The 27,298-nt window shown below is 44.7% G+C and overlaps 1 protein-coding gene across 1 annotated transcript in view; it reads left to right on the top strand.

Annotated features, from left to right (window-relative positions):
* Positions 1-27,298, top strand: part of ADGRA3 (adhesion G protein-coupled receptor A3) — a 123,106-nt gene that overhangs the window by 29,817 nt on the left and 65,991 nt on the right. The window contains exons 2-4 of the mRNA XM_055140310.1: positions 8,243-8,314; positions 14,162-14,233; positions 20,628-20,699. Of these exons, the coding sequence (XP_054996285.1) occupies positions 8,243-8,314; positions 14,162-14,233; positions 20,628-20,699 (216 nt within the window). The remainder of the gene's footprint in view (positions 1-8,242; positions 8,315-14,161; positions 14,234-20,627; positions 20,700-27,298) is intronic.

The following is a 27,298-nucleotide window of genomic DNA, read 5'->3' as shown; positions in this document are numbered from 1 at the left end:
CGCAGACACGGAACCATGCTGGTTCCTTCCAACGCTCTGTCGAGAAAACAAGTAGGAACAAACTTAAACTTCCAAGGCAGGGCATGGAAGAGGGTGGGCAGCTGGGAAGTGTTGAGGGTGGCGTTGTGAGGTCATCAGGAGGATGGGGAGATCGCACAGCAGAGAAACTTCCACCCCAGTTGAAATAAAAGGGGAAGTTGCACAGAGAATGAATGTTCTGAACAGACCCCTGAAATATTCTGGAGAATGGGGACGGTCACCAGGTGGGGAAGGACAGTGCTGACTTGTCCGTTTATAAGTTTTGAGTGACCACATTGTTCTCAGGGGGCCTGAGATGGGACCCAGGTTGGGCTGCGTGGCCCCAAACCCCTGGAATATCTGCCTCCCACCCCGTGGGCTTTTATTAAAACCAGTTTTGACTTTGCCTTTTATATCTTTAGTCTCGATAACGTAATTTAGATGCCTGTGAAGAATATTAGGATTTTGTTTGTCCTTTTTACTTGGTTAATTTAGCAAGTCTTTCCCCCCTGTCCAGATTTAATTTAATCATGTATCACTGGAAGTTAACTGCTTCCCTTATAAATTAACTGGCAGCTTATAAGAGATTTGAGCTGCCTGAGTGATGGTTCTGTCTAACACATGAATGGATCCCACCAGAATTTCTGAAATGTTAAGTTCTGAGAGATTTAACATTTTCTTCTGCCTTTAATTACGCTGAGTGTCATATAATGTGCAATATTCTTTTACGCAACTTTTTACTTTAGTGCAGTATTATAGTGAAAACTTAATGTATAAACATTAAGCCATAATTAAGGATCCAGATTTAAAATTCAGCCACAGTTGGCGAATGTGCTAGTAATGACGACCACTGATAAATTCGTAAGCGATGCCTTTTTTCTGGGTAGCTGGAAGTTTCTTATGACACCAGTTTGAAGATGTTTCTGATTTTTAAAGGGCTATACCACACACAGAAATAGATTTGGTGCATTTTTGGCTCCATTGCAATGTCAAAGGAAGAAAACAGGACAGATTTGGGCAGGACTTTTGATTTTGCATGATGAAATGTCCCTTCGCCTCGTCATGTGGTAGGCGAAGGAGGATTCTGGTTCTCATTAGGGAAGATGCTGGCTCCTTAACTCCTGAGAGCAATCTTTGCACTTCGGACCTTAGCCCTGCCACATTTTCATGTCACTCCTTTATTAAACCAACATTTATTGGTTGCGTCCCTCGGGGAGCACCTGTGTGGGTTGGGAGTCCCTGGGTGGGGTCAGTGCTCCCAGGATAAAGGGAGCTGGAGAAGCAGCACAGTGCAGAGATGTCAGCGGAGCGCCAGGCAGGCCTGACATCTCATGAGGAGAGGGGGATGGATGGGCCAACACGGTGGACAGGTGTCAGACCACCCTGCACCTCTGGACCAGCTTGGGCCAGCCTGGGAGGAGAGACTGACCCTTGAGGGCCTGTGCTGGGCAGGACCGGAGACCCTCTCCCCACAGCTGTACCCAGTGCTTGGCTGACATTGCCCGCATGGAAACGGAGGCAGATTCTCTAGACAGCTGCTGCTGGAGGCGGCCGGCTTCCTGCTCTCTCCGATCGGGGTCCCCAGGCATTGTGTGCAATTTTATACTGGTTTATTTTGGTTTGGGGGCCATACCCGGAGGTGCTCAGGACTTACGCCTGGCTCTGCTTTCGGGGGTCACTCCTGGTAGGGTTTGCGGGATCCTCTGGGGCCCTGGGATTGAACTCAGGTTGGTCACATGCATGGCAAGTGCCCTCCCCCACCTGTGCTGTCTCTCCAGCCCCCCTTGTGTGCATCTTAACTCGCCACTGGGTCTGTGATCTTCGGCTTGTCTGTTCTCCTGGCACAGTTCTTGCCATTTAGGAGGACACAGTAGTCTGCTGTTATCAGCTCTGAGTACTAAGTACGTCGAGAGGAGAGAGGGTGCAAGGTATCACTCAGACACTTAGCGTAATGCTCTTTCCCATGTGTGCCGAGAAGTGATTGTGGCCAAGTTGGAAGAGAGTACTGGATGGATTTGCTGTGTGCAAAGTACCCAGAAGCAGTGATTGCACATCATGGGAAAGTGCTCCTGGAACCAGATGAGGGGATGAGGGCCAATGAGATAATAGAAGGGGGAGGCACTTGCCTTGCACACAGCTAAAGCCAGGTTTGATCCTGACCTTTGCATGTGGTTCCCTGAGCACTGTGGGGAATGATCCCAGCGTGCAGAGCCAGAAATAAGCCTTGAGCACAACTGGGTGTGGCCCCCAAGCCAAACAATACAATGAGACAAAGGGGAGACCTTTCCATTAATTGTTGGTTGGTTGGTTTCGGGGCCACACCCAGCAGTGCTCTGAGATCAGTCCTGGCAGGGATTAGGGGAGGCATCATATGTGATGTTGGGGATCAAACTCTAGTTGGCCTCGTGCAAGGCGAGTACCCTACCTGCTTATTTATTGCTCCACCCCAGAGCATTTTTAAAAAGCAGCAACTCCCAGAATTTCTTCCCCGCAGAAATGAATGAAATGCTTTCTTTGGCCAGGATTCACTTAGAGGGGTGAGTGAATGATTTAAGACTCAGGTTAAACACAGTGCTCAAAAGGGGAGGAAGGGAGTGAGGAGGGAGAGGGAGGTAGGGAGGGAGGCGGAGAGGGAAGAGGAAGGGGAGAGGGAGGGACAGCACCTGCCATAGAGGCAGGTTGGGGGTGGGGGGTGATGGGAGGGAACATGGGGACACTGGTGCTGGGAGAGATGTACACTGGTGGAGGGAGGGATGGGTGTTGGAACACTATGCCTGAAGTCAATCATGAGCAGTTTTGTAAGGGTCTGTCTCACAGTGACTCAATAAAAAAAAAAAAGACTCAGTAAAGTGTGGAAAATTGATGCTAATCACATGTGACTTTAAGGTGAGTATTGCGGTTCAGTGGCGTCTTCTTGGGAAAGTGTGTAGAGATGAGCACCTGCTCTTGCATTTTCTTGATGCAGGGAGTAAGTGGGGACAGACTGTATGAAAACAGGAATTCACAGACCTTTTCCTGTATGAGACCAGCCTGTGGATATTTGTGGCTCGGCTGGCTGCTCTTCATCCATCGTCACTCCACTGTCTCCCTAGGGCGGTGGCGCCCCGTGCCACGTGGGCAGGCAGGCTGAGCTGTGGTCCCGTGGAACCTCAGCAGTGGAGCTTGCATTTCTTAGACTTCTCATGTATCACAACAGAGAATCCTTTGCATCTCTTTCAAGGATTAGAAAATTTACAAAACTCTTTCTTACTACTCATGGGCTACCAGGAAAAAGGGTGATAGGTTGGGATTTGTGGACCCTTTGACTTGCTTTCAGAATGGTGGTGTGACTAGTTTCTATGAGTCGAATAAAGGACGAAAATGTCCTTTTTTGGTTGTTGATGTGTGTGGGGTGGGGAGGCTACCTGGCTCAGGACTTCCTCCTGGCTCTGTGTTCAGGTGATGTTTGCAGGGCAATGGATACTTCTAGGGTCATTTACATGCAAGGCAAGAATTTTAATCCCCCATGCTGTGCTACTGCTTCTCTGAACACAAACATTTATTTTTGAGGAATTAAGTTTCCTTGTGGGGCTGGAGCCATAGCACAGCGGGTAGGGCGTTTGCCTTGCATGTTGACCCACCCAGGTTCTATTCCTCTGCCCTTCTCGGAGAGCCGGCAAGCTACCGAGAGTATCCCACCCGCACAGCAGAGCCTGGCAAGCTACCCGTGGCATATTCGATATGCCAAAAACAGTAACAACAAATCTCACAATGAAGACATTACCGGTGCCTGCTCAAGCAAATCTATGAGCAACGGAATGACAGTGACTGTGACAGTGAAGGTTCCTAGTTTGAGCTTATCTCAGCTGTGAAGGTAAGCCCAGTGAGGGTAGTGGCTCAAACGCATAAACTGGCTGGATTTTTCTCTTATTTGATAACGATGGAGTGATCCCAAGTCTTATTCAACACAACCGTGCAAATTAGAAATAATAAGGAATGGAAAATTCTGCTGTACCTGGGCTGAAGGACTCATCCTGGTGACGCTCCCCCTCCCCCCACCTCAGTGCTTTGGGCTTCCAAGGACACTTGGCTTATAGGGAGTCATCTGGTGTTGGGGATCAGTCTGGGTCAGTTTTGTGCTGGACATCCATGCACCCTAACCGCTGAGTCCACGGGAGTATCTCCACACCCTATAATCAACCTCCCTCCCTCCCTCCCTCCCTCCCTCCCTCCCTCCCTCCCTCCCTCCCTCCCTCCCTCCCTCCCTCCCTCCCTCCTTCCTTCCTTCCTTCCTTCCTTCCTTCCTTCCTTCCTTCCTTCCTTCCTTCCTTCCTTCCTTCCTTCCTTCCTTCCTTCCCTTCTCCCTCCCTCCTCCCTCACCCTCCCTCTCTTCCTTGCTCTCTCTTTCCCTCTCTCTTTCTCTCTTTTCTTCACACCGGGCAATTCTGAGGGTTTACTCCTGGCTTTGTGCGTAGGGGTCACTCCTGACGGGCTCAGGGAATCATATCCAGTGCCAGGTCACCTATTGCTGCAGTCCCAAACACCCCTTTTCGAATCAGGGTCTCATTCAGGAACTGGGTGTCCAAACTTTGAAGAGCCACCATCTAATCCACTGTGGTGCCTTGTTTCATCGTTAACTGGAGTTTTCCTTCAAGAATGGACCTCAAGAAGAGCGCTCCTGATGCTCGAACTGAATGTTGCGTATTCTTCAACTGCATTTTCGGCTCTTCCCAGAAGGAAACTTGTTGTGTGCCTGTTGCTATAGAGTGGCCGCCGCAAACCATCCCTGGCTGGCTCTAACCAGCAACGGAGAACTTGTCCTACTTAATTTTTATTTCTTTCGCTCCATAAAGTTTTGATTTTAAAAATAAAAACATTCTTACATGAAATCACCCTCCTTTTTATCATGTTTTGGCATAAATGACATACTGAACTAACTCAGTGCTGTGTCCAGTGGCGGTGGACAGCAAGCCTTATACACGGTGGTTAAATTCGAGAAGTGTGACCTCAGAATAGTGTCCCCGGCATTGCCCATAGATCATGTGGCAGTAACATCATTAGCAGAGAACAGAAACGGGTGCGCATAAGCTTTATAACTTTGGTCAAGTTTTATATTTTTCATTTAGTCACCACCTCGAAAGTTCGAAATTTCAAAGATGTCAGCAAAAATACTGGTTATGAATGGGTTTGGGGTTTATAATGATACACGATATTATGCATTTACTAGCTCCTACGCTGTGCCCCATCTCAAAATTGAGCATAAAACCTGTCCACAGAGAAGATTTACTCCTATGACTCCTGTTCTTGTTTTTTTTTAATACACAATCTCTCTACACATCAAGCAGTGTGTAGACTGAATATATTAACATGAGGCTGTAAACTATATTTGTAAGGTTACAGTTATAACTTTTTAAGTGTGATGAAATGTCTTCCTTTTTATTCCTCAATAAAAGCTATCATTTATTGTCCACGCAGCTTTTATGACTGCACCAGTGACAGTCCTGTGCCCCGGCGCTGGCGAGCTGTGGGGAGTGGAAGGCGGTGCCAACCTCCTCGCAGGCGTGGGGGTCAGTGAGAAACAGTCTCATGTGCCAGACGTGGTAGATTGTGGATTTCTGGCTTTTTTTGTTTTTGTTTTAATTTTTGCTTTTTGGGTCACACCCAGCAATGCTCAGGAGATTACTTCTGGCTCTGCAGTCAGGAATTACTCCTGGCAGTGATGGGGGGGGGACCATATGGGTTGCTGGGAATCAAACCCGGGTCGGCTGCATGCAAGACAAATGCTCTACCCGCTGTGCTATCGCTCCAGTCCCCAATGTTCTTAGTTTTTTTAGGAGAAAAAGTTAAAACAATTCTAGAGATAACAAAATATACTCCATAGTTATAAAAGATAAACTGTTAGCTATTTCATCACTAACATAGTGATTATTTAATGTCTATTTTAGTTGGTTTTAACAGTTTTTGGCCTCTGTTTAGATTATTTTAATCATTGGTATAAGTTTTATCAATTGACTTTTTAAAAAATTTCATTTTAAATTGTCAATTGCTATTTAAAAAAATTAAAAAGGTGTTTTTTTTTTTATTTTGTCCACGCCCATAGTGCTCAGGACTTACTCCTGGCTCTGTGCTGAGGACGGATTTATGTGGTGCCCAGAGTTGAACCTGGGCTGGCTCCTTGCAAGGCAAGTGGCTTCCCTGAATGACTAGCCCTTGGGCCATGCCAGTGGCTTTTAATGGATTATAAGCCATTTCCTTTGAACGGAGCGGAGTCTTGCCAGCTGGTCAGCTGCGATTGCTGTTTCACATGGGCAGGATGGTGGACCCAGGCTGCTTGGGAAACTGTGCTCCTGCAGGGAGTGGCAGGTCAGGAGGTGCACACCTGGCAGTGCTCAGGGCTCCTGGCTCTGTGCTCAGAGATCACTTCTGACTGGACTTAAGGGATGCTGGGATCAAACCCACATCCTCCACTTGCAAGGCATGTGCCCGATGCACTGGACTATACCACTAGTCCTTGAGTTGAGGTTCACATCGGTTTCCAATACTAAATTCCGGAGTACAGCCTTCACACTTGCTCATTCCTGGTTACCACACCACACTCACCAGCTTCTCATTGCCCCTCCACCCCCCAACCCCCAGTTCCTTCCACCTCCCACCCCTTCCCGCTGTGTCAGGCAGAAAAAAATCCATGGGGTTGTGGTGTTGGTTCCTTTGCAACATTTCTTTGTCTTCCAGGTGCAAGGAAAATCTATGTACCTGTATTTGAGACTTTATTCTTCCCTTTTTGACTTACTTAGCTCAGTACCATCCTCTTACATGTATCTTGCAGCCAAAGGCAAGATTCATTTCTTGTTGTTGGCTCATGGAGTACATGTGTTTTGTTTTACTTTCATGTGGGTGGGCGTGTGGGTAGGGTCTGGGTAGTTTCGTTGTTCAAAACAAGGGTTTGGGGGCGGAGAGAGTGCAGGGGTTAAGGCCTTGCATGCAGCCGATCCTAGTTGGATTCCTCGCATCGTCCTGCCAAGCATGGCCTGGAGTGAGCCTGGGGCAGTCAGAAATACCCCCTTAACACCGCCAGGTATGGGTGCCCTCCCCACCCCAAAACAAACCTCTGTAAGCAAGATTCATTTTGAAATCGTCAGCCAGTGTTTCCTTCTGTGTCTGTTAGAGCACGTCTGGAGCCACTGACGATGTTTCTGTCTCTTCGCTGCCGTGAACCGTGTGTGAGGGACGGCACTTTGGTTCTGTCTCATGACTCTTGTGAACAGTGCTGGAGTGATTGTAGAAATGTCTCTGTGTTTTCCAGTTAGTGTTTTCATGTTCTTGGACTAATCCTTTAAAGTGGGGCTGCTGAAACATGGAGCTACAAACTTTTTTTTTTTTTGCATTTTTGGGTTACAACCGGCGATGCTCAGGGGTTCCTCCTGGCTTTGCACTCAGGAGTTACTCCTGGCGGTGCTCGGGGGACTGTATGGGATGCCGGGGATCGAGCCTGGGTCAGTCATGTGCATGGCAACTCCCTTCCCGCTGTGCTATCACTCTGGCCCCGGCAAACTCTTCTCTGTACCAACAGTGGGTCACATTCCACCACAGACAATGCTCTCTTCCTTTGCACTCTTCTGACTTGGTTGTTTGCTCACTTTTTTTGAGAGTGTGAGATGAGCCACAATACTTTATTGTGGTTTTGATTTGCTTTTCTCCAATAGTAAGTGATAATGAGTGTTTTATAGTGATTTGTGGTGATTTCTCTCTATTTTATTTAGTTCTTTTTCGGAGGGGTGTACACTCAGCATTGTCCAGGACTTACTCCTGGCTCGTACAGGGCTTACTCCTGGTTCTGTGCTCAGGGGTCACTCCTGGTGGGGCTTGGGGGACCATATGTGGTGCTCGTGCTCGGGATCTAACTGGGCTGGCCATATGCAAGGCAAATGCCCTACCTGATGTACTAAGGCTCCAGCTCGCCTTGATTTTAGAATGTTGGTTTAAATGTGACAGGAATGATTTAAGATGTGATATGGCATGTGAAGCAAATGAGTTATTTTAGGTAGTCTTAAGAGAGAAAAAAGAAGCTTTTTTTTTTTTATTTCTTGGTCAGGCTTCTCAAAAATTCTTTGAGTAGTAAATGAGTTCTTACATTCCCTCATAGATCTAAACATAATGAACTAAATTACTCTTTATATATATATATACATATATATATATATATATATATGAGTAACCTTACCTTTTTTCCTGTCTCTCATTTTAGGATTCTGAGTAACAATAAGATATCCGAATTGAAGAATGGCTCGTTTTCTGGATTAAATCTCCTTGAAAGATTGTGAGTATTCTTTGATTATCATCTCTTATTGTTTATATTTTTTGGGGGGATGCATTTGGGCCATACTAGTGGTACTCAGAGACTCCTCCTGGCTCTGTGCTTGGGGCGATCATTCCTGGCAGTGTCTGGGGAACTGTGTGGTATCAGGGGCCCAAATGGGGCCAGTTGCATGCAAGGCTGATGTGTTAACCCCTGTACTCTCTTTCTGACTCCCATTTTTTTTTTAATTGCATTTTCATTGTAAATTTATTTCTAAATTCCACCTTGCAAGAATGAAAATGGAGTTTTCCTAATATCTTACTGTGAACATTTTCAGGAGTTGAAAAGCAAATCAAACAAAAAACAGTTAAAGTGAGGGTTGCCAAACTTCCTGTCAAGAGCCAGATAATAAATAATTTAGGCTTTGTGGACCATATGTGATGAAGTGACTCACTCCTGCCATTGTGTGAAAGCAGGAGACAGCAGTGAAACATGCTCGCTGGATTGTTTGCCAACCACTGGCCTTTTTGAAGTTCTGTCATGAAATGTGTATGTCTTATCTGGGAGTCATGTGCAGCTAAATTAAAAAAAAATTATGTTGAAAGGGGAACTTTTGGATAAATGAATATGCATAATTTTATTTAGACACTGTTGGGATCATTTTGTTTAGCAATTTGGCCTGATTGCTTTTATGAGCAGATGTGCTACAAGTAGCACACATTGTCTGGTTGAATTTTAGTGGGTGTTATATTTGCTTATATTCTGTGTGGGGGGCTGGAGTGATAGCGCAGTGGGTAGGGGTTCGCCTTCGTCACGGCTGACCTGGTTCAATTCCTCCACCCGTTTCAGAGAGCCTGGCAAGGTACTGAGAGTATCTCGCCTGCACAGCAGAGCCTGGCAGGAGGCAAGGAATCCTTGTACTATCTTTCTGGGCCCTAGTAAATCTATTCATTTTTTTATGACTGCATGCTGAGTGTTGATTTATGGACCCGGGATAGCGCCTTGAGATTGAAGTTCAGCCGGAAGGCGAGTTGACATTCAGGGAAGGGTGGTGGGGTCACCTTTAGGTGACCCTCCTTCTGGATTTCCTGTCCACTGCCTGGGAATCATTTCCCTTATTGTTGAACTTATTTTCAGTAGAGGTTTCTGATCCTTGGAGTTAGAAAATATCTTCCTCTTTTAACACTGTGTGTTTTTTCTTAAAGGGTTTTTGCTCTTGTACCAAGAGCTGTTAAACCGTTCCTCCAGTTTTGTTTAGTTTCAGCCATTCTTGTGCACCTTTTTCTTTAGGTTTTAATGATCCAGCACGTTCAGATCTAGCTATTCATCTTAAAGTTAGACTTGTGTTCACCAGGGAAGCCGTCACTGGATGAGGGAAGGGAGGGTGGATTTTAAATGAGAAAATGTGACTATAAATATCTTTTGGCAAGGCCTGATTAATATGGCTGTTATTAAATATTATATAATATGTCAAGAATTTTTTTATTATTAAAGTAAAAGTGTATCTTTAAATCATATTACGATGCTCAGTTATTCAGGAAAGTATTTTGTAGAAACACATGCAGTACATCATTGAGCACAGATTTATGTACTGCTTTAGCTAAATCAGTTCCTGTTGGAGATGCTGTTTAAAATCCGAAAGGTTAAACAGATGTTTTAAAGAAATGGAATGGACACTATATATTTCTATTCGTAAAGGTCTTTAGTTTATGCAATATAAGATAAAATATACACTGATTGAATTTTTTTTTTCTTTTTGGGTCACACCTGGCAATGCACAGGGGTTACTCCTGGCTCTGCACTCAGGAATTACTCCTGGCGGTGCTCAGGGGACCATATGGGATGCTGGGATTTGAACCCGGGTCGGCCGCGTGCAAGGCAAACGCCCTACCCGCTGTGCTATCACTCCAGCCCCTACACTGTTTGAATTTTTACTCTTACTCTTATCTCTGGGAAATGCTAAAGTTGGGGTCGGTGGGGATGGAGAAATAGAGACTGATATGTTGGACTTGACAATTAATTATGCTTCAGAACACTTAACAGAGACAGAAGGTTCATTTTAGCCTGACTAAAGTTTAAGCATGCAGACAAAGAGGAAGAATAGTATAACCCTCTCCCAGGTCACCCAGTTCCCAGACCTATTCATCATTAACACTTGCTGTCGCCCCAGCGAAATTTACTGGCGCACACTGACTAATTATTGGGTCAGTCACCCTGACCCTACGTGTCTTTCTGCAGAATGTATTTATGGATAAGGAGCAGCCGTCTCGAGTCTGTCCGACTTTAAGGATCCTAATGATATTTGTGGCTTTCCATAAGTCACCAGGAAAATCTTCATGGCCCAGGCCAGCTGAAGTCATTCTGTCTCTCGGCAGTGGTTTTTGTTTGCATCCCACGTTCATTTGTCTTGGTCTGTTCCGGTTGCTCTAACAAAATAACACAGACTGGGTAGGTTAGAACAAAACTTTTATTTCCCCCGAAAGTCAGGTGGGCTGGGATGTCTGCAATCATGGCATCGGCATTTTGAGTGTCTGGGAGCCTTATTTTTCTGCTTAGGTGATGGAGGGGGCCTGGGCTCCTTGGGGTCTCCTTCATAAGAGCGTTCGTCTCCCGAGGCCCACACAGGACAATCACTCCCATGTGCTGGATATAAAGAAACAGATGGTGGAATAATGAATGTCCAAAGACAGTGGAAACAGCTGAGGACTGGTTTTCAGCAGGAAACCTACCTCTTGGGGATGGGTGTGTGTGCTGGTGGGTAGGAAGTGGGGGGGCAACAAAAATGGTGGGGAAAAGTGTTCAGTTGGAGGAGGAGGAGGTGCTGAAAGGTGGTCAAGTGTTGTGTGTGAAACCCTATCAGAACACTACTGTAAACCACAGTGCAAAATCTTAGCCAAAGAGAAAGGGCGGGGGGCTTCTGTAGACTCAGACTGGTGGATGGGGGCAAGAAGGGGTGGGGGGGCACAGATGGAAGGAAGTGGACACAGGCAGTGCTCAAGGGTTCCTCCTGGCTCTGCACTCAGGAATTATTCCTGGTGGTATCCAGGGAACCATATGGGATGCCTGGGATCGAACAGTCTTGGCCGTGTGCCATGTAAGCAGGCATCTTCCCCATTGTGTCATTGCTCCAGCTCTAATGTGGTAGGTTTTAACTAGTCCAAGCCCAACCAAGAGGCCTGGTTGATGTTTTTAAGGTTGACCATATCTGGAGAATGATGAGAGAAGGCAGGATCAGAAGTGTGTGCTGTGTCGGCTCCAGGCTAGGGGGCTGAAGTGGGGAGAAGAGGTTGATGGCTTTGAAATGTATTTGGAAAGCTGGACCGTATCCATTTTCAGTGTAAGTCTAGATTCTGCTACAGAGTTTTCAAACGTGAAGACATTAAAAGGAAAAAGCTCTAGCATCTTGGTTTCATCTTGGCTAAGATTTTGGCATGTTTGCATTGCTTGTCTCCCCCTTGCTCTGTGTAGACGCCTGCTTGGCTACTTTATAAATCTTCACTATAGCAGTCAGAAAGCTGAGCTTAAAATCTCAGCCGGTCACTGTGACACCAAAGACCAAATTTCATAATCTTCCTTTACTTGAATGACCTTACCTGAAACTCATTCCTCCCAGCATTGATTATGAAGTCTTACTGGATGCAGAATGAGAGAGAACACTCACTGAATTTAGTGATGAGTATATTGAAGGAGGCTGGAGTTAAGAGCTGGACTAAAGGGTCTGGAAAAATAGTATAGCAGGTGGGTTCTTACCTTGCATGTTGCTGTCCTGGGTTCGATCCCTGGCATCCCATACAGCCCTCTGCACCCTGCCAGGAGTGATCCCTGATGCAGACCCAGGAGTACACCCTGAGTGTTCCAACAAAATCCCAAACAAACAAACAAAACGAGGGGGGTAAAAAGGAGCTGGATTTCCGTCTTGGCTGCATCCAGGAACCCAGCGTTTTTTCTCATTTCTGGTTTACTGGCATCAGTTTTGTCTGTCGTGGTGACTGGAGAGTTGCTTATATCCGATCTCTCATCAGAACAAAGAAAATGAATGCTCCCTGTTACCCTTCCTTTATCTAGTCTTAGATTTAGTTAGAGAAGAGTCACGTGTTGTAATAGCAGGTGGTAGAGTGGTCTGTTGTAGAAGACCAGGCCCTCCGGCTCTCAAAAGTCAAAATTTATAAGAAACCAGATGGGGACTTGTCAGGGGAGACAATTTGTGCTTGAGGCAGAGGGGAGGTGGTATGGCGGAGTGGTCTGGCCAACTTCATGAAGGACTCCGATGAGAGGTCTGAAGCTTTCTGGAAGGGGCTTCATAAACATCCATCTAACCCAGCGACTTCCTTGTCTAGTGCCAGATGTCGGTTTATGACATGTCTGTTTATACTGGCTCCGGGCACTGCCCGGACTAGGTGTATGTGTGTGACTAATTGGCATTTGCTATGCGGAGCTCTGCTAGAGACCAAGAGTCCCGTGGAGGTGGCAGAGCTGTCTTCTGCCTTCTCCCCAGAGGTGCCTGGAGAGGCCGGGTTGTGGAATGAATACCAAGAGAGCACGAGCGTTCGGGGTTCTCCCCACTCTGCTAGGGGAAGTTTGTAGCTACTCCAGCTGGTGTCTGGCCCCTTGGCACCGTATGTTTAATTGGCTCTGAGGAATTTGCAGGTCAAGCGTCCTGATCTGGGTGTGTGGCCACATCCACTCTGCGTTCTCTCTCAGGCCAATGTCATTCCTGGACAACCTTCCCTGTATCACCTGAAATCTGGAAGCAGTTCAAGGAACCTGCTTCAAAGCCATGTGTGGAGCAGGTCTGTGTTTGTATATGCTACTAGCTCCCTCCAGAGCCACACGTGGCAGGATTAGAAGGCATGGAAGGGCAATGTGGACACTGATGTATAGGAAGAAGGAAGGAGCAATGTGGCCAATGGGGGTTCTTCACGGGCTTACGTCAGGGCCCTGACCAGTCACAAGAGGGTCCTCAGGACACCAGTTATAAGGGAGTCCCGAGTGGAGCTTAGACTCAGCTGCCCACGAGGATGTGGCCATAGATCTGCTTTGAGGCACCGTGGTAGCTGACAGCTCTAGTCAGAGGCTGGGTTCGATTCTTGCATCGGGTGACTTGAATATCCCACTGAACTCAGAATTTTAGTAGGCAGCAAATCCTGTCAAGGATGGGCTCCAGTGCTCACAGCTGGCCCAGGGCTCAGCAGTGACACACTGGAGATGCTGAAGCTGTGGTGGCGCCCTCGGACACCATCGCCCTTGCGTCTCAGTCCTCAGACACCATCGCCCTTGCATCTTAGCCCTCGGACATCATCGCCCTTGGAGCTTAGCTCTGAGCTGTCTGCTGTGAATCCACACTGGCTGCTGTTGTTAAATATCTAACCGTAGAAACTCAGTGAGGAGCAAATATTAAAAAAAAAAACACCAAAAACAACCCAAACACATCAATTTTATAGAGTATGTTTTTGCAGATGGTTTAAAAATCACTTTGAGTATTTGAGTATTTGCCAGAATATACTTGCAGATTCATTTTGATAGCTCCAAGGATAATGTTGTAAGGAAGAAATTGTAGAAATAATACATAGGATTATAGCTTAATGATAACCTTGAATGATTAGGTTGAATCTAATCTTAAGTCAGTCTATCCTTTTTTGACATATGCTTTAATTTTCCTATGATGAAAACAAATGGCTTTGGAACCACATTTCTTGAATTTGAATACTAACTCTGCTGCTTACTAGTGGGGTGGTAATGATTACCCACATTAACTTTTGTTTTGTTTGAGCAGATGGTTGTAGTGTATCTAAATATTATCTAAATATATATTACAGTGTTAATATGTGAATAAATTTTCTTTCTTTTCCTTTTTTATTTTTTTTACAGGGATCTCCGAAACAATCTTATTAGTAGTATAGATCCAGGTGCCTTTTGGGGACTGTCATCGCTAAAAAGATTGTAAGTGATGGTATTGCTTGTCTGTTTGTTCACTTCTCTTTCTTTTTTTTTAAAAAAAATTATTTTTATAAAGTTGTTCATAATAACCATTACATTTAATATTCAAACACCAATCCTACCACCGTGTACCTTCCCACCACCATAAGAGGAAAGTGTGTGAAGAAATAAGTACCAGATTTGCTCCATGGCTTGGAGACCAGCCTCACATGCTGGGGGAAAGGGCAGCTCAGATAGAGAAGGGAATACCAAGCAAAAATGTGGTGGGAGGACCCGTTCGGGATGGGAGAGGCGTGCACGGAGCAGACTATAGACCAAACACATTGGCCACCCAAGACCTCCATTACTAACCACAATGCCCAAAGGGAGAGAGGGAACAGAGGGGAATGCTCTGCCAATAAGGGGGAGTGGGGAGGTGAAATGGGTGGGAGGGAGTGGGAGGGGGTGGGAGGGATGATGGGGTTAACAGTGGAGAACGGGTACTGGTGGAGGGATAGATCCTCAAGCTGTATATGACTGAAACACAAGCACGAGAATATGTAAACCTGTATCTGTACCCCCATGGTGATTCATTAATAAAAAATTTTAAAAAAAAAGAGGAAAGTGTGTGAAGATTGTTGTGTTTCATCCTGAAGCCCTCGTATAAGAGATTCCAAGCATGTATGTTAGGCCCAGACAAATGTGTGCTACGTTTGGTACATAGTGGACTAGACTATGAGAGTTTTTCTGAAATATAGAATTCTCCAGGAATTCTGAAATTTAGTATATGATTATAGAGCAGATTCATTCACAGGGAAGGTCTGTGTCACTCTCTTGCTGGCCATTGACAAAATTATATGGCGTGGGGGGCCAATTGGTAGGTGTGACTGCCAAGCTATTGGAAAACTGCTGAGCTAGGGCGAGGAGGCCCAGTCCCGCTCCGAGCGAGCTTGGAGATTTCATGGTGACTTGTTCTTTTGTGAAGTAACAGTGTACTTGAACCTTTAACAGGCTGGGTTAAAAAAAGTAGTTTTTCTAAACATTTTTATAAGTTTCCTTAGCTAGGTTCATGACAGGAAAATAATACTATCCATAACTGAGAAGACAATTACTTGGAGCAGTACTATGACTTGCTAGATGCTTCCGTTCATCTTTTTCACAGTCCCAAGGACTTGACCGAGGACCTCACATACCCAAGGCCTTGGTTCTGCCCATTGAACCAATCTCTGACCCTGGTTGTGTCCCCTAATAAAACCATTACTGATCATGAACTGGCTTGACCGCCATCTGCGCTTATCATCTGTAGGTGCTTTTGAAGTTATGAATATATTCAAGTGATAGCTCCTGTTGATGCTGATATTATCAAAGCAGCCCCTTCGTTTTGGTTTCTATGGGAAGTTTGGCCATTTTCATGAATTTTTTTTTTTTTAAATTTTTGCTTGTGTTTGGTGCTGGGCATTGAACCGGAGCCCTCTGCCACAAAACCATGTGCCATGTGCTCCAGCCTATTATCTCCCGATCTCAAATCCGTTTCTTGTTGGGGTACAAGCAGGACTTGGTGAATGTGAGTTGATGGCAGATTTCTCTGTCAAAGGATTTCTGTTGGAGTCAGGTGAAATATCTCGGGAGGGCAGAAAAGCCCCTTTGGGGTTGGCACCAGGGCTAGTGGTGCTTTTTTTGTTTTGTTTTGGAGGGGAACTTCTTAGGGGACCACTCCTACAGTACTTACACTTAACTGACCGCTCTGGGTGCTTTTGTGCCAAGGCACGAGTTTGTGTGCTCCTCAGGTTCTGGGGTGTCGGGGGCCACCAAAGCTGCAACACTGGTGCTCAGGGGTCTCCGGGGTCACAGGTCAATGGGTGTGAATGACTCTTGGGTCCTGTGTGCGGGAGCTGGACAGGGGTCTCAGCCATGTGGCACATGCAAGCCAGACACCGTCCTGCTCCCCCGGCCTCTCTCCCTCCCCTCCCTTTTCTTCTTTCCCTCGCTCTGCTCTTCCTCTCACTCTTTCTCTTCTTTCTCTCTGGACAGATCAGCATGTTTTTCTTATTTTGTTCCTTAAGGTTTTTAATTGCCACACCCCGTGGTGCTCAGGGCCTGCTCCTGAGCCATGCCTGGGGGGATTTGGGGACATGCAGTGTTGGGGGCTGACCACGGGGGCTCTCTCGTGCACAGCCTTCAAACTGGCCCCTTGAACTCTCTCCCCACCTTGCTTTACATGTTGCTTGTATAACAGCTCACAGTTTGCTCTTAATTTAGGTATTTGGAGGTTGAAAAGGACCTTCCCTCCTAGTATTTTTCCCAGTGTCTATTCTATTATTTAAAGCCTACTTCTTTTTACTCTAGGGATGAAGCTCAGTGATAAGCACATGCTTTGCAATTTTGAAGCCCTGACACCAAACCAACAAACCTAGCAATTTTTAGTCAGACCCCTCCTCTCTCCCTTCCTCTCTCTCCCTCCCTTCTTCCCTCTCCCTCCTTCCCTTCATCCCTTCCTCCCCTCTCCCTCCCTCTCTCCCTCCTTCCCTCCCTCTATCCCTCCATCTCCCTCCCTCCCTCCCTGGTTCTGATTGTGGAAGATTGACTAGTGTGTCTGATGATTCACTTTCCTTCTTGTAAAATGATCGCTAGTTTAGCCACACATTAGAAAGGGCATCTTGGGGGCTGGAGTGATAGCACAGCGGGTAGGGCGTTTGCCTTGCACGCGGCCGACCCGGGTTCGAATCCCAGCATCCCATATGGTCCCCTGAGCACCGCCAGGGGTAATTCCTGAGTGCATGAGCCAGGAATGACCCCTGTGCATTGCCAGGTGTGACCCAAAAAGGAAAAAAAAAAAAAAAAAGAAAGGGCATCTTGTGAGTGATCTTTGTTGTGGATGCTGGTGGTTCATTGTTTCTATTTCTCTGTGTATCAAGGGGTGGGGAGATTAAAAAGAAACGTGGCTGTTACTATAAAACAGTTTCATCAGGATGCTTTAAGATATTGAGGGATAGTTCTCTGCAATAAATAATTTCTCAAGTACTTGTTACCCAAAATAAGTTCTTGCACATTAGCATTTAATTCCTAATATTCTACCAGCCTTTGTCTTAGCACTTTTTTTTTGCATTATACATTCAGTAGTCTCTTGTGTTTCTTGCCTAGGAAGGTAATTGCCATTTATAATGTTCTTCCTACCAGAAAATACATTCTTAATTCCAAATAGCTGACTTGTAATTGAACTTACCATATACAGTTTGCAGGCTGAGAGAGTCCTAGATGTAAACTCAATGAGATATAAACATATTCTGCAATTGTAATGTTTGCTAGTTGCTTCCAGATGCAGGAAATATTACTCACGGGACCTTTATATCATTTATTTCTATTGTGAATTTCACTTGATAACCATGTAAAGTGTTTTTATACATGTTCCATGCCTTTGCCTTTATTTTATAGATAATTTGAATCACGGAAAATTAAGTGACTTTCTGAAGGATAAACAGAAATAGGTAAAACATAGACTATTTAGTCTTTCTTGCTTTATCAACAAATTCAAACTGAATCTCAAACCAAATGAAAACCCGTCATAAATACTCCAAGCACCCTTTTAGATAGGTAAAGCTACAATAAAATTATTTCCCAGAGAATCAATGGTAATTACACCACTTAACATTCTAAGTTGAGACAAGATAATGAATAGAACCCAGAAATGCTTGTTTAAGCAACATTTCACAAGCTAATGCCTAATTTTCCTAAGTAGTAAAACCTAGAAATCAAAGGGAAATCAACTGGAATTAGAAAAAAAAAAAACCCTCATGATTGAAAACTTAGTTGAAACAGTAAAAGCACAGATAAAAATTTGTCTTAAAATCTGTGTTGTATGTAAAAACTTTCATCAGAAGTTGTCAGAGAAAGGGCACACAGGGTCAGATCAGTTGTAAGATTCCACATTTTGTGTGCCTAAGGCCTGGTACTCAGTTCCTGGAACAAAATAAAATAAAACATGATAAAATGACATGAAATGTCAACTGTGAAATATTAAAACACCAGGATTACCTGAGTAGCTTTTGAAATACTAGAGGGTGGGTGGAGTACCTGATTCAATTCCACATCGTTATAATTTCTTGGCAGGCTGATACATTTTTTTGCCACTCTCAAGTATATAATTTAGAATCCAACAGTTTTAGTTGAGAACTGGTGATGCTGATTATTTCTCTGGGGCGTAATTTAGTGAGCATCAGACTGTATTCCTCTCCATTGCAGAGAGTAATATGAGCAGTGAAGGAAAGGGAATATAAATACTTTGAAAGTTTGCTTTAGCTTTTTTATAATCCATGTTTATTTTCTTTATTTCCTGGGAGCCATACCTGGAGATGCTCAGGGCTTGCTTCTCAGTCTGTGCTCAGGAATCACCCAGCCATTGCTCAGGCCACCGGATGTGCGCTGGTGATTAAGGCTGGTTGAATTCGGGCAAGGCAAGCTCTGGACCTATTGTTCTGTATCTCCAGCGCCTCTCTCTAATGCGTTTTTAAATTTTGGAGGCTCCCGAGTGTTATTTTGGGGCTCTGGGCCCACTCTCAGGGATTCTTAGCGAATCTCTCTGGACAGTTTAAGTCTTTGTTTTTTTGTTTTTTTTTTTAAATTTTTTAAATTTGTATTTTTATCGAATCATCGTGAGGTACAGTTACAGAGCTGTTCATGGCTGGGTTTTGGTCATAAGTGTTCCACTTCCTATCCCGTCACCAGTGTATATTTCCTACCACCAATGTTCCCAGTTTCCCTCTATGGCAGGCACTCTCCCTCTCTCTCTCTCTCCCCGTCGCCCCTCTCTCTTCTCCCTCTCTCTTTCCTCACTCCTCTGTCTCTCTGTCTCTGTCTTCCCCTTCTTTCTCCCCCTTCTCTTCCCTTCTCTCTTCAACCCCCCCCCCCTTTGTGGGCATTATGGTTTGCAGTACAGGTACTGAGAGGTTATCATGTTTGTTCCTTTACCCACTGTCAGTACTCAGCTCTTACCCAGTGGCCATTTCCCACTGTCATTGTCGTAGTGTGGACTGTTCAGTCTGAGGCTTCAGCATGTGGCGCTGCTCAGGGTCTGTGGCAGCTAGACCATGAGGACCACCCTGGAAGTGTTCGGAGGCGCACCAGGACTCCATCCACCCACGCTCAGGCCCCCCGGGGCCCCCTCCTCCAACGTCCTGTGCTGCGGGACTCTTCCCGGGCCCCACCGTACAACACACGGGCTGTCTCCTTGGCCTTCTCATTCTTTCCTGCAAGTTCATAGAGTGTAATGAATTCTCCCAGGCCTAACAACTAATACAAGTCAAACTTCATGGTGTCAAGGTGCCCTTCCGGCCACGAAGGGAAGGTGAAATGTCATGTTCAGTGTCAGTTGCTCCCTCTGACTCGAGGCCTTCACTTTCCAGTCAGGAATCGCAGAGATCTCTGTGGACAGCACAAGGTGGAGATCACGGTGTCTTTGTTGTGAAGCTAAGGAAGAAAGATGGGCCCAAGTATTGACTCAAATGCTTCCACAGACTAAAAAGCTGATTCCTGGATAGAGAGGAGATAATTAGAAAGTTTATGATGAGAGTGGATTGGAGCGGTAGCACAGCGGGTAGGGCATTTGCCTTGCACACGGTTGACCCAGGTTTGATTCCTCTGCTCCTCTCGGAGAGCCTGGCAAGCTACCCGCGGTGTATTCGATATGCCAAAAACAGTAACAGTAAGTCTCACAATGGTGGCCGCTCGAGCAAATCGATGACCAACGGCATGACAGTGACAGTGATGCTGAGAGTATCTATAAGAAGTTAGAATGAAAAAAAAAAAAGATGTGGGTCTTTACTTGGATAGTATAGAGTAAGTAATTTGATTTAGAGCTTCATGATGTGTCCGTAAAATTAGAGGTAACTCAGTGTTTTTTGCCATGCGCCCCCACCCCCTACATTCAATGCGTCTGAGTATTTAAGGAGTAAAGTTAGAAAGCATTACGTTTCAAATGCTTTTGGGGACATGGAAGTTTCAGCGCTTTGATAATGAGCTGTTTTACCCATTGTCTGTTAGATGGTGGCCGAGATGGGCTCTGTTGCTAACTTTACCCGCAGAATTAACTCCGTTGGCTGACCAGGAGCTGTACCGCACAGAAGATCGATTGAGTCTCATTTTCACTACTTCAGTTTTATCTTGAGTCATTTTATGGAAACCAATGCTAAGAGATAGAGGACATTGTAATTAAACAGCATTTAGGCTGTGTGATCCAGAAGTACATGAAAGCAAGGATTTTTTTTTCCCCTCCTGCACTGCTATTCTTATCTCACCTAAATGTGCAGAGATCTCAAAGAAAAGTTGTATCACATACTTGCGTGCTTGTCTTGAATCTCATATGTCTGAGTTCTTCATTAACCAAAAGAATTAATTCTAGATGCTTTTTCCCTTTTCTCCTTAGGGATCTAACAAATAACCGAATAGGATGCCTCAACGCAGACATATTCCGAGGACTCACCAATCTGGTTCGACTGTAAGTCCGCTTTCGTTTCCTGTTACAATAGAAGGCGGCGTTTGCCTCAGTCCTTCAGAACATGTAACTGTGGTCCATGGGAAAGTAGCTTTGGTCACAGCCACAGAAGCACGAGGGAATAAGCTAGAAATTAAGTGATGGCAAGAGAATGCCATTAGGGCACAGAATATTACTCTGTGCGTGTGTATCACACAGAAGACACACCTGGAGGGGTTCAGATGATGCATGTTTGCCTCCTGGCAATGCATGAAAAGCTTTGCTGGCCTGGGAAGGTTTCTTTGTTTTGTTTTGGGGCCATACTCAGGGATGCTCAGGGATCACATATGGCTCTGCACTTAGGAATCCCTTCGGCAGACTCAGGGGACTATGTGGGATACCCGGGACTGAACCCAGGTCACCACGTGCAAAGCAAATGCCCTACCCACTGCACCATCTCTCTGACCCCAGGTCTGGGAAAATATTTTTCCAAGTGGTCACACCCGAGCAGATAGTCCAGAAGATTTCCAAGCATTAGATTGAAAAGGAAAGCCAGCCTGGCTGAGAGTGAAGTAAGAGTTATTTCTCCCATTTCATTCAAGCTAACTTTGAAAGAGCGATGTTATGGGCCTATATAGTGAGATTTCATCTCTCCAGGAAGGAAGGTGTTTAATGCGTTCGAGTAGAATGGAGTACTGAAGCTGAGCCCACAAGCTTACAGTACTTCTGATTGTAACCGTTCATTGGGGAACAGGACACATACTGCAGCTTAATGTTTTTAAAGAAAAGATTTTTCTCATGACTTGAAATTAAGTCCATTGCAGTTTTCTTTCCACTAGGATGAAATTTCTTCCCCCCCAGCCCCCTTTTTTTTCAGTGCTTTTATTGTCTCTGCTTTAATACCTTAGTTTTGAGGACTGGCTAAGAATTGGCAAAATTAGGCATTTATGACAGAAAAATCATTATAATTGGGGGTGGCTACGACTCAGGGAATGAAAAAGAGCCCGCAGTATATATACTCTTTAGTTGATTTTACTTCTAGGTGGTTTTATAGTTTGGTGCAGGGATTTGAGCCATAAGCCAATGTTCTTCAGTCTTCAGGCAGCAGCGCTAAGACACGGCTTCATTAGGGTACATGACTTTTTTTTTTTTTTTAATGATTTATTTTGATTCCTACCTCTCGAGGCTGAACATTTTGGAAGAGAGCAAAGTCTCCCAAAGTTTGTTGACCTACTGCTTCCTTTTCAGGAAAAAAAAAAAAGAAAAAGAAAAAAAACAATTCCCATTCACTTCATCCCTGAATATCTGTCTTCCAGCAGACAAACAGAAAGTTCCCCCAAGTTCTCATTCTGTGCCCTGACATTGTTAGAGAGCCACCGCCCCTCTCCCCCCACTTCCCACCACCCCAAACTCCCTTTAGCCCAACCGCATCCAGCAGGGGCTAGTATGGGAAGTCTGGTATATTTCTTATATTTCCTCTTGTGAAATAGGCTTCCTCTTGTGAAAATTTACACATTGAGGACAACAGAAGGACATTTATGTAGGTGAATAAAATGATAAAAATACCATCACGCTTCCACTTTGGAATTTCACTGAGATACTTCTTTTGTAGCTCAGGCAGTACCAGATTATTGTGTCTTTGTTTTTTGGAAGGGAGATGGGGGCATGGTGCTTGAAGATTGCTCCCAGCTGTGTCAGGGGTCCATGGAGCTGGGGCTAGCCATGTGCATGGCCAGCACGTTAACCCCTGCACTCTCTCTCACTTTCATGCCGTTCTTGTAAATGCAACACCAAGTTAAACAGCGAAAAGCTGGGAGCTTTCCCTCTCAGATCAGCCACAAGGCTAGGATGCCAACTACAGCTACTTGCCTTCAGCATAGCAGTAGAAAATCCTAGGCAGAGAAGTTTGGCAAGATAGAGAAATGAATGTTATCCAAATTGTAATGCAGGCAGTAAACTTGTGGCTATCTGCAAATAACATGAGATTGTGTAGAGAAAGCTCTAAAGACTTAATCAAAAACCTGTTAACATTGATCAACGAATTCAATAGCATTGTAGGCTACAAAAATCGATATATAAAAATCCCCTGTGTTTCTTATACCAATAACAATCAGACAGATAAATTAAGAAAAAGTGCATTTTGGGGCTGGAGAGATAACACAGTGGGTAGGGCGTTTGCCTTGCACGCGGCCGACCCGGGGTCAAATCCCAGCATCCCATATGGTCCCCTGAGCACGGCCAGGGGTAATTCCTGAGTGCAGAGCCAGGAGTAACCCCTGTGCATCGCCAGGTGTGACCCAAAAAGCAAAAAAAAAAAAAAAAGAAAAAGAAAAAGTGCATTTTACAATTGCATTGAGAAAAAAATCAAGTACCACTGCTTGATTTTTTTTTTTTCCTCAAAGGTATCATAGGATTCAGGGGTGAATATGGTGTGCCCAGTTCTTTGTGCAGTACCTAAGCTTCTCCCTACCCCTGCATGCTGCTCCACTGTCTCCACAGGAGTAGCCCCTGATCACTACTGGGTGTAGCCCTAATGGCCTCTCAGCACTTTGGGGTGCTCTGGTTGCCCCTGACAGGATAGGACCAGAGAAGCATCCTCAGGCCAATCCTGATGACTTGCTGAGAGTCAACCCCAAGCTCTCTGAGCTGCTTGAGAAAACCCTCGAACCCCAAAAGAAAACTACCCTGGAAAAGAAATTAACCAAGGAATTGCGCAATATGTACTTGAAAACAATAAAAAAAATTGATGAAAGCTATTGAAGAGGATACGAATAGATGGAAAGATAATCCCCCATCCTGCATTGGAAGAATATTATTAAACTGTCCATCTTACCCAAGCGTTAGACCGACTCAGTGTCATTCCAATCAAAATTCCAGTGATAACTTTCACAGAAATAGAACACTCCTACAATTACTCTGGGTCCACAAGGACTCTGGTAGCCAAAGTAGTTTTGACGAAGCAAACAGAGCTGGAATGATCACACTGTCTTCTCTCAAACTGTATTACTGAGTTTTGCCAGTCACAGCAGAGTTCTAGTTACACAGACATCCATGGATAGGAATAGATATGGAAATGTCCTCCAATATATAAGACCAATTAGTTTAAGACCATGGAGGCAAGAATATACAATGAGGGAAGGCAGTCTTCAAAAATGGCACTGGGGAAACGGGAGCACTGTCTTATACAGAGATCCATTCAGAACGGATGGATTAAAGTTTGAACTTGAAGTCTGAGGCCATAAAAGTTACAGAACAAAGATGCAGGTTGACTCTGATCTTGGTTGATGGTTTCTTTGAGGCCATTCCCAAGGCAAAGGTAACAAAAACAAAGATACATGAATGGGATTATGCAAATTGAAGTGTCTACACAACAAACGAAATTGCCAGGTGACAAAAACCTATTGAATGAGTGAATATATTTGCAAGCCATGTATGTATCTGGGATCAATATCTGCAATTTCTGGATCCACATTTTTTTCAGTGGGCAGATGTTAAAAACATATGCAGCCTCACTGTTGTCAGAAAAATGCAAATCAAAATCACCTGTTAAGATGGCCATTCTCAAAAGGCAAGAAAGAACAGGTGTTGGTGAGGCTGTGGGAAGGTGACACCAGGTGCAAGGTTGTTGGAAATGAAAATTGGTATATTCACTAGGGATAGTCTGAGGGCACCTCCAGAGCTTAAACATTGAGCCACTGAATGATTCAGCAGTTTCATTTCTCAGTATTTATTGCAGAAAATGAAATATGTAATTTGAAAATACATGTGCACCGCTGTTCTTGCAGCATTATTTACCATTACTAAGGTATTGATCGTGGATACTGCTCATCATTGAATGAGCAGATTAAAGAAGGTGCATGTTGTAAGGTACATTGAAGACAAGGTCGGAAAAACCCTCCATGATATTGAAGCCAAAGGTATCTTCAAAGATGACACGAAACTAAGCAATCAAGTAAAAACAGAAATAAACAAATGGGATTATATTAAACTGAGAAGCTTCTGCACCGCAAAAGACACAGTGACCCAAATACAAAGGCAATCTACAGAATGGGAAAGGATATTTACCCAATACCCATCTGATAAGGGGTTGATATCAAGGGTATATAAGTCACTGGTTGAACTCTACAAGAAGAAAACATCCAGCCCCATCAGAAAATGGGGTGAAGAAATGAACAGAAACTTTCTCAAGGAAGAAATACAAATGGCCAAAAGGCATATGAAAAAATGCTCATCATCACTAATCATCAGGGAGATGCAGATCAAAACAACTATGAGATACCACCTAATACCACAGAGACTGGCACATATCCAAAAGAACAAAAGCAACTGCTGTTGGAGAGGATGTGGAAAGAAACGGACCCTCCTACACGGCTGGTGGGAATGCCGACTGGTTCAACCCTTCTGGAAAACAATATGGATGATTCTCAAAAAATTAGAAATCGAGATCCCACTTGACCCAGCAATACCACTTCTGGGAATATACTCCGGAGAGGCAAAAAGATATAGCCAAAATGACATCTGCACATGTATGTTCATCGCAGCACTATTTACGATAGCCAAAATCTGGAAAACACCCAAATGCCCACAAACAGATGACTGGCTAAAGAAACTTTGGTACATCTACACAATGGAATACTATGCAGCTGTCAGAAAAGATGAAGTCATGAATTTTGCATACAAGTGGATCAACATGGGAAGTATCATGCTAAGTGAAATGAGTCAGAAAGAGAGAGACAGACATAGAAGAATTGCACTCATCTGCGGAATATAAAACAACAGAATGGAGGCCTAACACCCAAGAATAACAGAAATAAGTACCAGATTTGCTCCATGGCTTGGAGACAAGCCTCACATGCTGGGGGAAAGGGCAGCTCAGATAGAGAAGGGAATACCAAGCAAAAATGTGGTGGGAGGACCCGTTCAGGATGGGAGAGGCATGCACGGAGCAGACTGTAGACCGAACACATTGGCCACCCAAGACCTCCATTACTAACCACAATGCCCAAAGGGAGAGAGGGAACAGAAGGGAATGCTCTGTCAATAAGGCGGGGTGGGGAGGAGAATGGGGTGGGAGGGGGTGGGAGGGATGATGGGGTCAACAGTGGAGAACGGGTACTGGTGGAGGGATAGATCCTCAAGCTGTATATGACTGAAACACAAGCACGAGAATATGTAAACCTGTATCTGTACCCCCATGGTGATTCATTAATAAAAAATTTTAAAAAAAGAAAAGAAAAGAAAAGAAAAGAAAAGAAAAGAAAAAATAAAATAAAAGAAAGAAAGAAGAGAGTAATATATATGAAGCTCATCCTGGAGTAACACTATTTTCATCCAGCAGTATAAGCAAGGCTTCAGAGAAAAAGAGTTTGCAGATATTTAACATTTATGACACTTGCTAAGGAAGCAACCATTAGGGGAGTGCAGGGACGCCTTCTACTATTGCAAAACCAGAAATTCAGACCATAAGTGACTCAATTAAAGGAGGAAAAATGATCTTCCCTCAAAAATAGGTGCCTTACAGATGGAATAGAGAAGGGATTGCTAAGAAAATGATGGCTGGAGGAATCAGTTGGGATGGGAGATGTGTGCCGAAAGTAGATAATGGACCAAACATGATGACCTCTCAGTGTCTGTGTTGCAAGCCATAATGCCCAAAAGTAGAGAGAGAGTATGGGGAATATTGTCTGCCATGGAGGCAGGGGGAGGATGGGAAAAGGGGGGTATACCCGGGATATTGGTGGTGGGGAATGTGCACTGGTGGAGGGATGGGTGTTTGATCATTGTGTGATTGTAACCCAAACGTGAAAACTTGTAACTATCTCACGGTGTTTCAATAAAATTAAAAAAAAAATAAAAGAAAAAAAAGAAGGTGCATGTTGGTTGTGTGTTTATATGCATACATATTCACTTACCACACACGGTCACATATTGCTCAGCCATTATGAAGGAGATTTTGTCATGGATGGATTTTGAGGGCTTTCTGCTCCAGTGAAAAAAAGCCAGAGAAATCTCAAATACCATTTGATCTCACTTGAATATGGAATCGAAAACAAACAAAAAGCTGAACAACTACATAAACATACCAGACTCCAAGAGACAGAGAATATATTGGAGTCAGCCAGAGGCAGGGCTCAGGAAATAGATGAATAGGGTTCAAAAGATACAGACTCCACAGAAAGAGAGAGACAGACATAGAAAGATTGCACTCATCTATGGTATATAGAATAACAGAGTGGGAGACTAACACCCACGAACTGTAGAAATAAGTACCAGGAGGTTGACTCCATGGCTTCGAGGCTGGCCTCACGTTCCGGGGAAAGGTCAACTCAGAGAAGCGATCACCAACTACATTGTAGTCGAAGGCCATGTGGGGGAAGGGAGTTACGGGCTGAATGAGGGCTAGAGACTGAGCACAGCGGCCACTCAACACCTTTATTGCAAACCACAACAGCTAATTAGAGAGAGAAAACAGAAGGGAATGCCTTGCCACAGTGGCAGGGTGGGGTGGGGGGGAGATGGGATTGGGGAGGGTGGGAGGGACACTGGGTTTACGGGTGGTGGAGAATGGGCACTGGTGAAGGGATGGGTTCCCGAACTTTGTATGAGGGAAGTATAAGCACAAA

This window comes from Sorex araneus, chromosome 5, assembly GCF_027595985.1.
Source record: "Sorex araneus isolate mSorAra2 chromosome 5, mSorAra2.pri, whole genome shotgun sequence".
Taxonomy (NCBI): domain Eukaryota; kingdom Metazoa; phylum Chordata; class Mammalia; order Eulipotyphla; family Soricidae; genus Sorex; species Sorex araneus.
The sequence above is the reverse complement of the archived record's forward strand: the minus strand, read 5'-3'. Positions and strand labels throughout refer to the sequence as shown.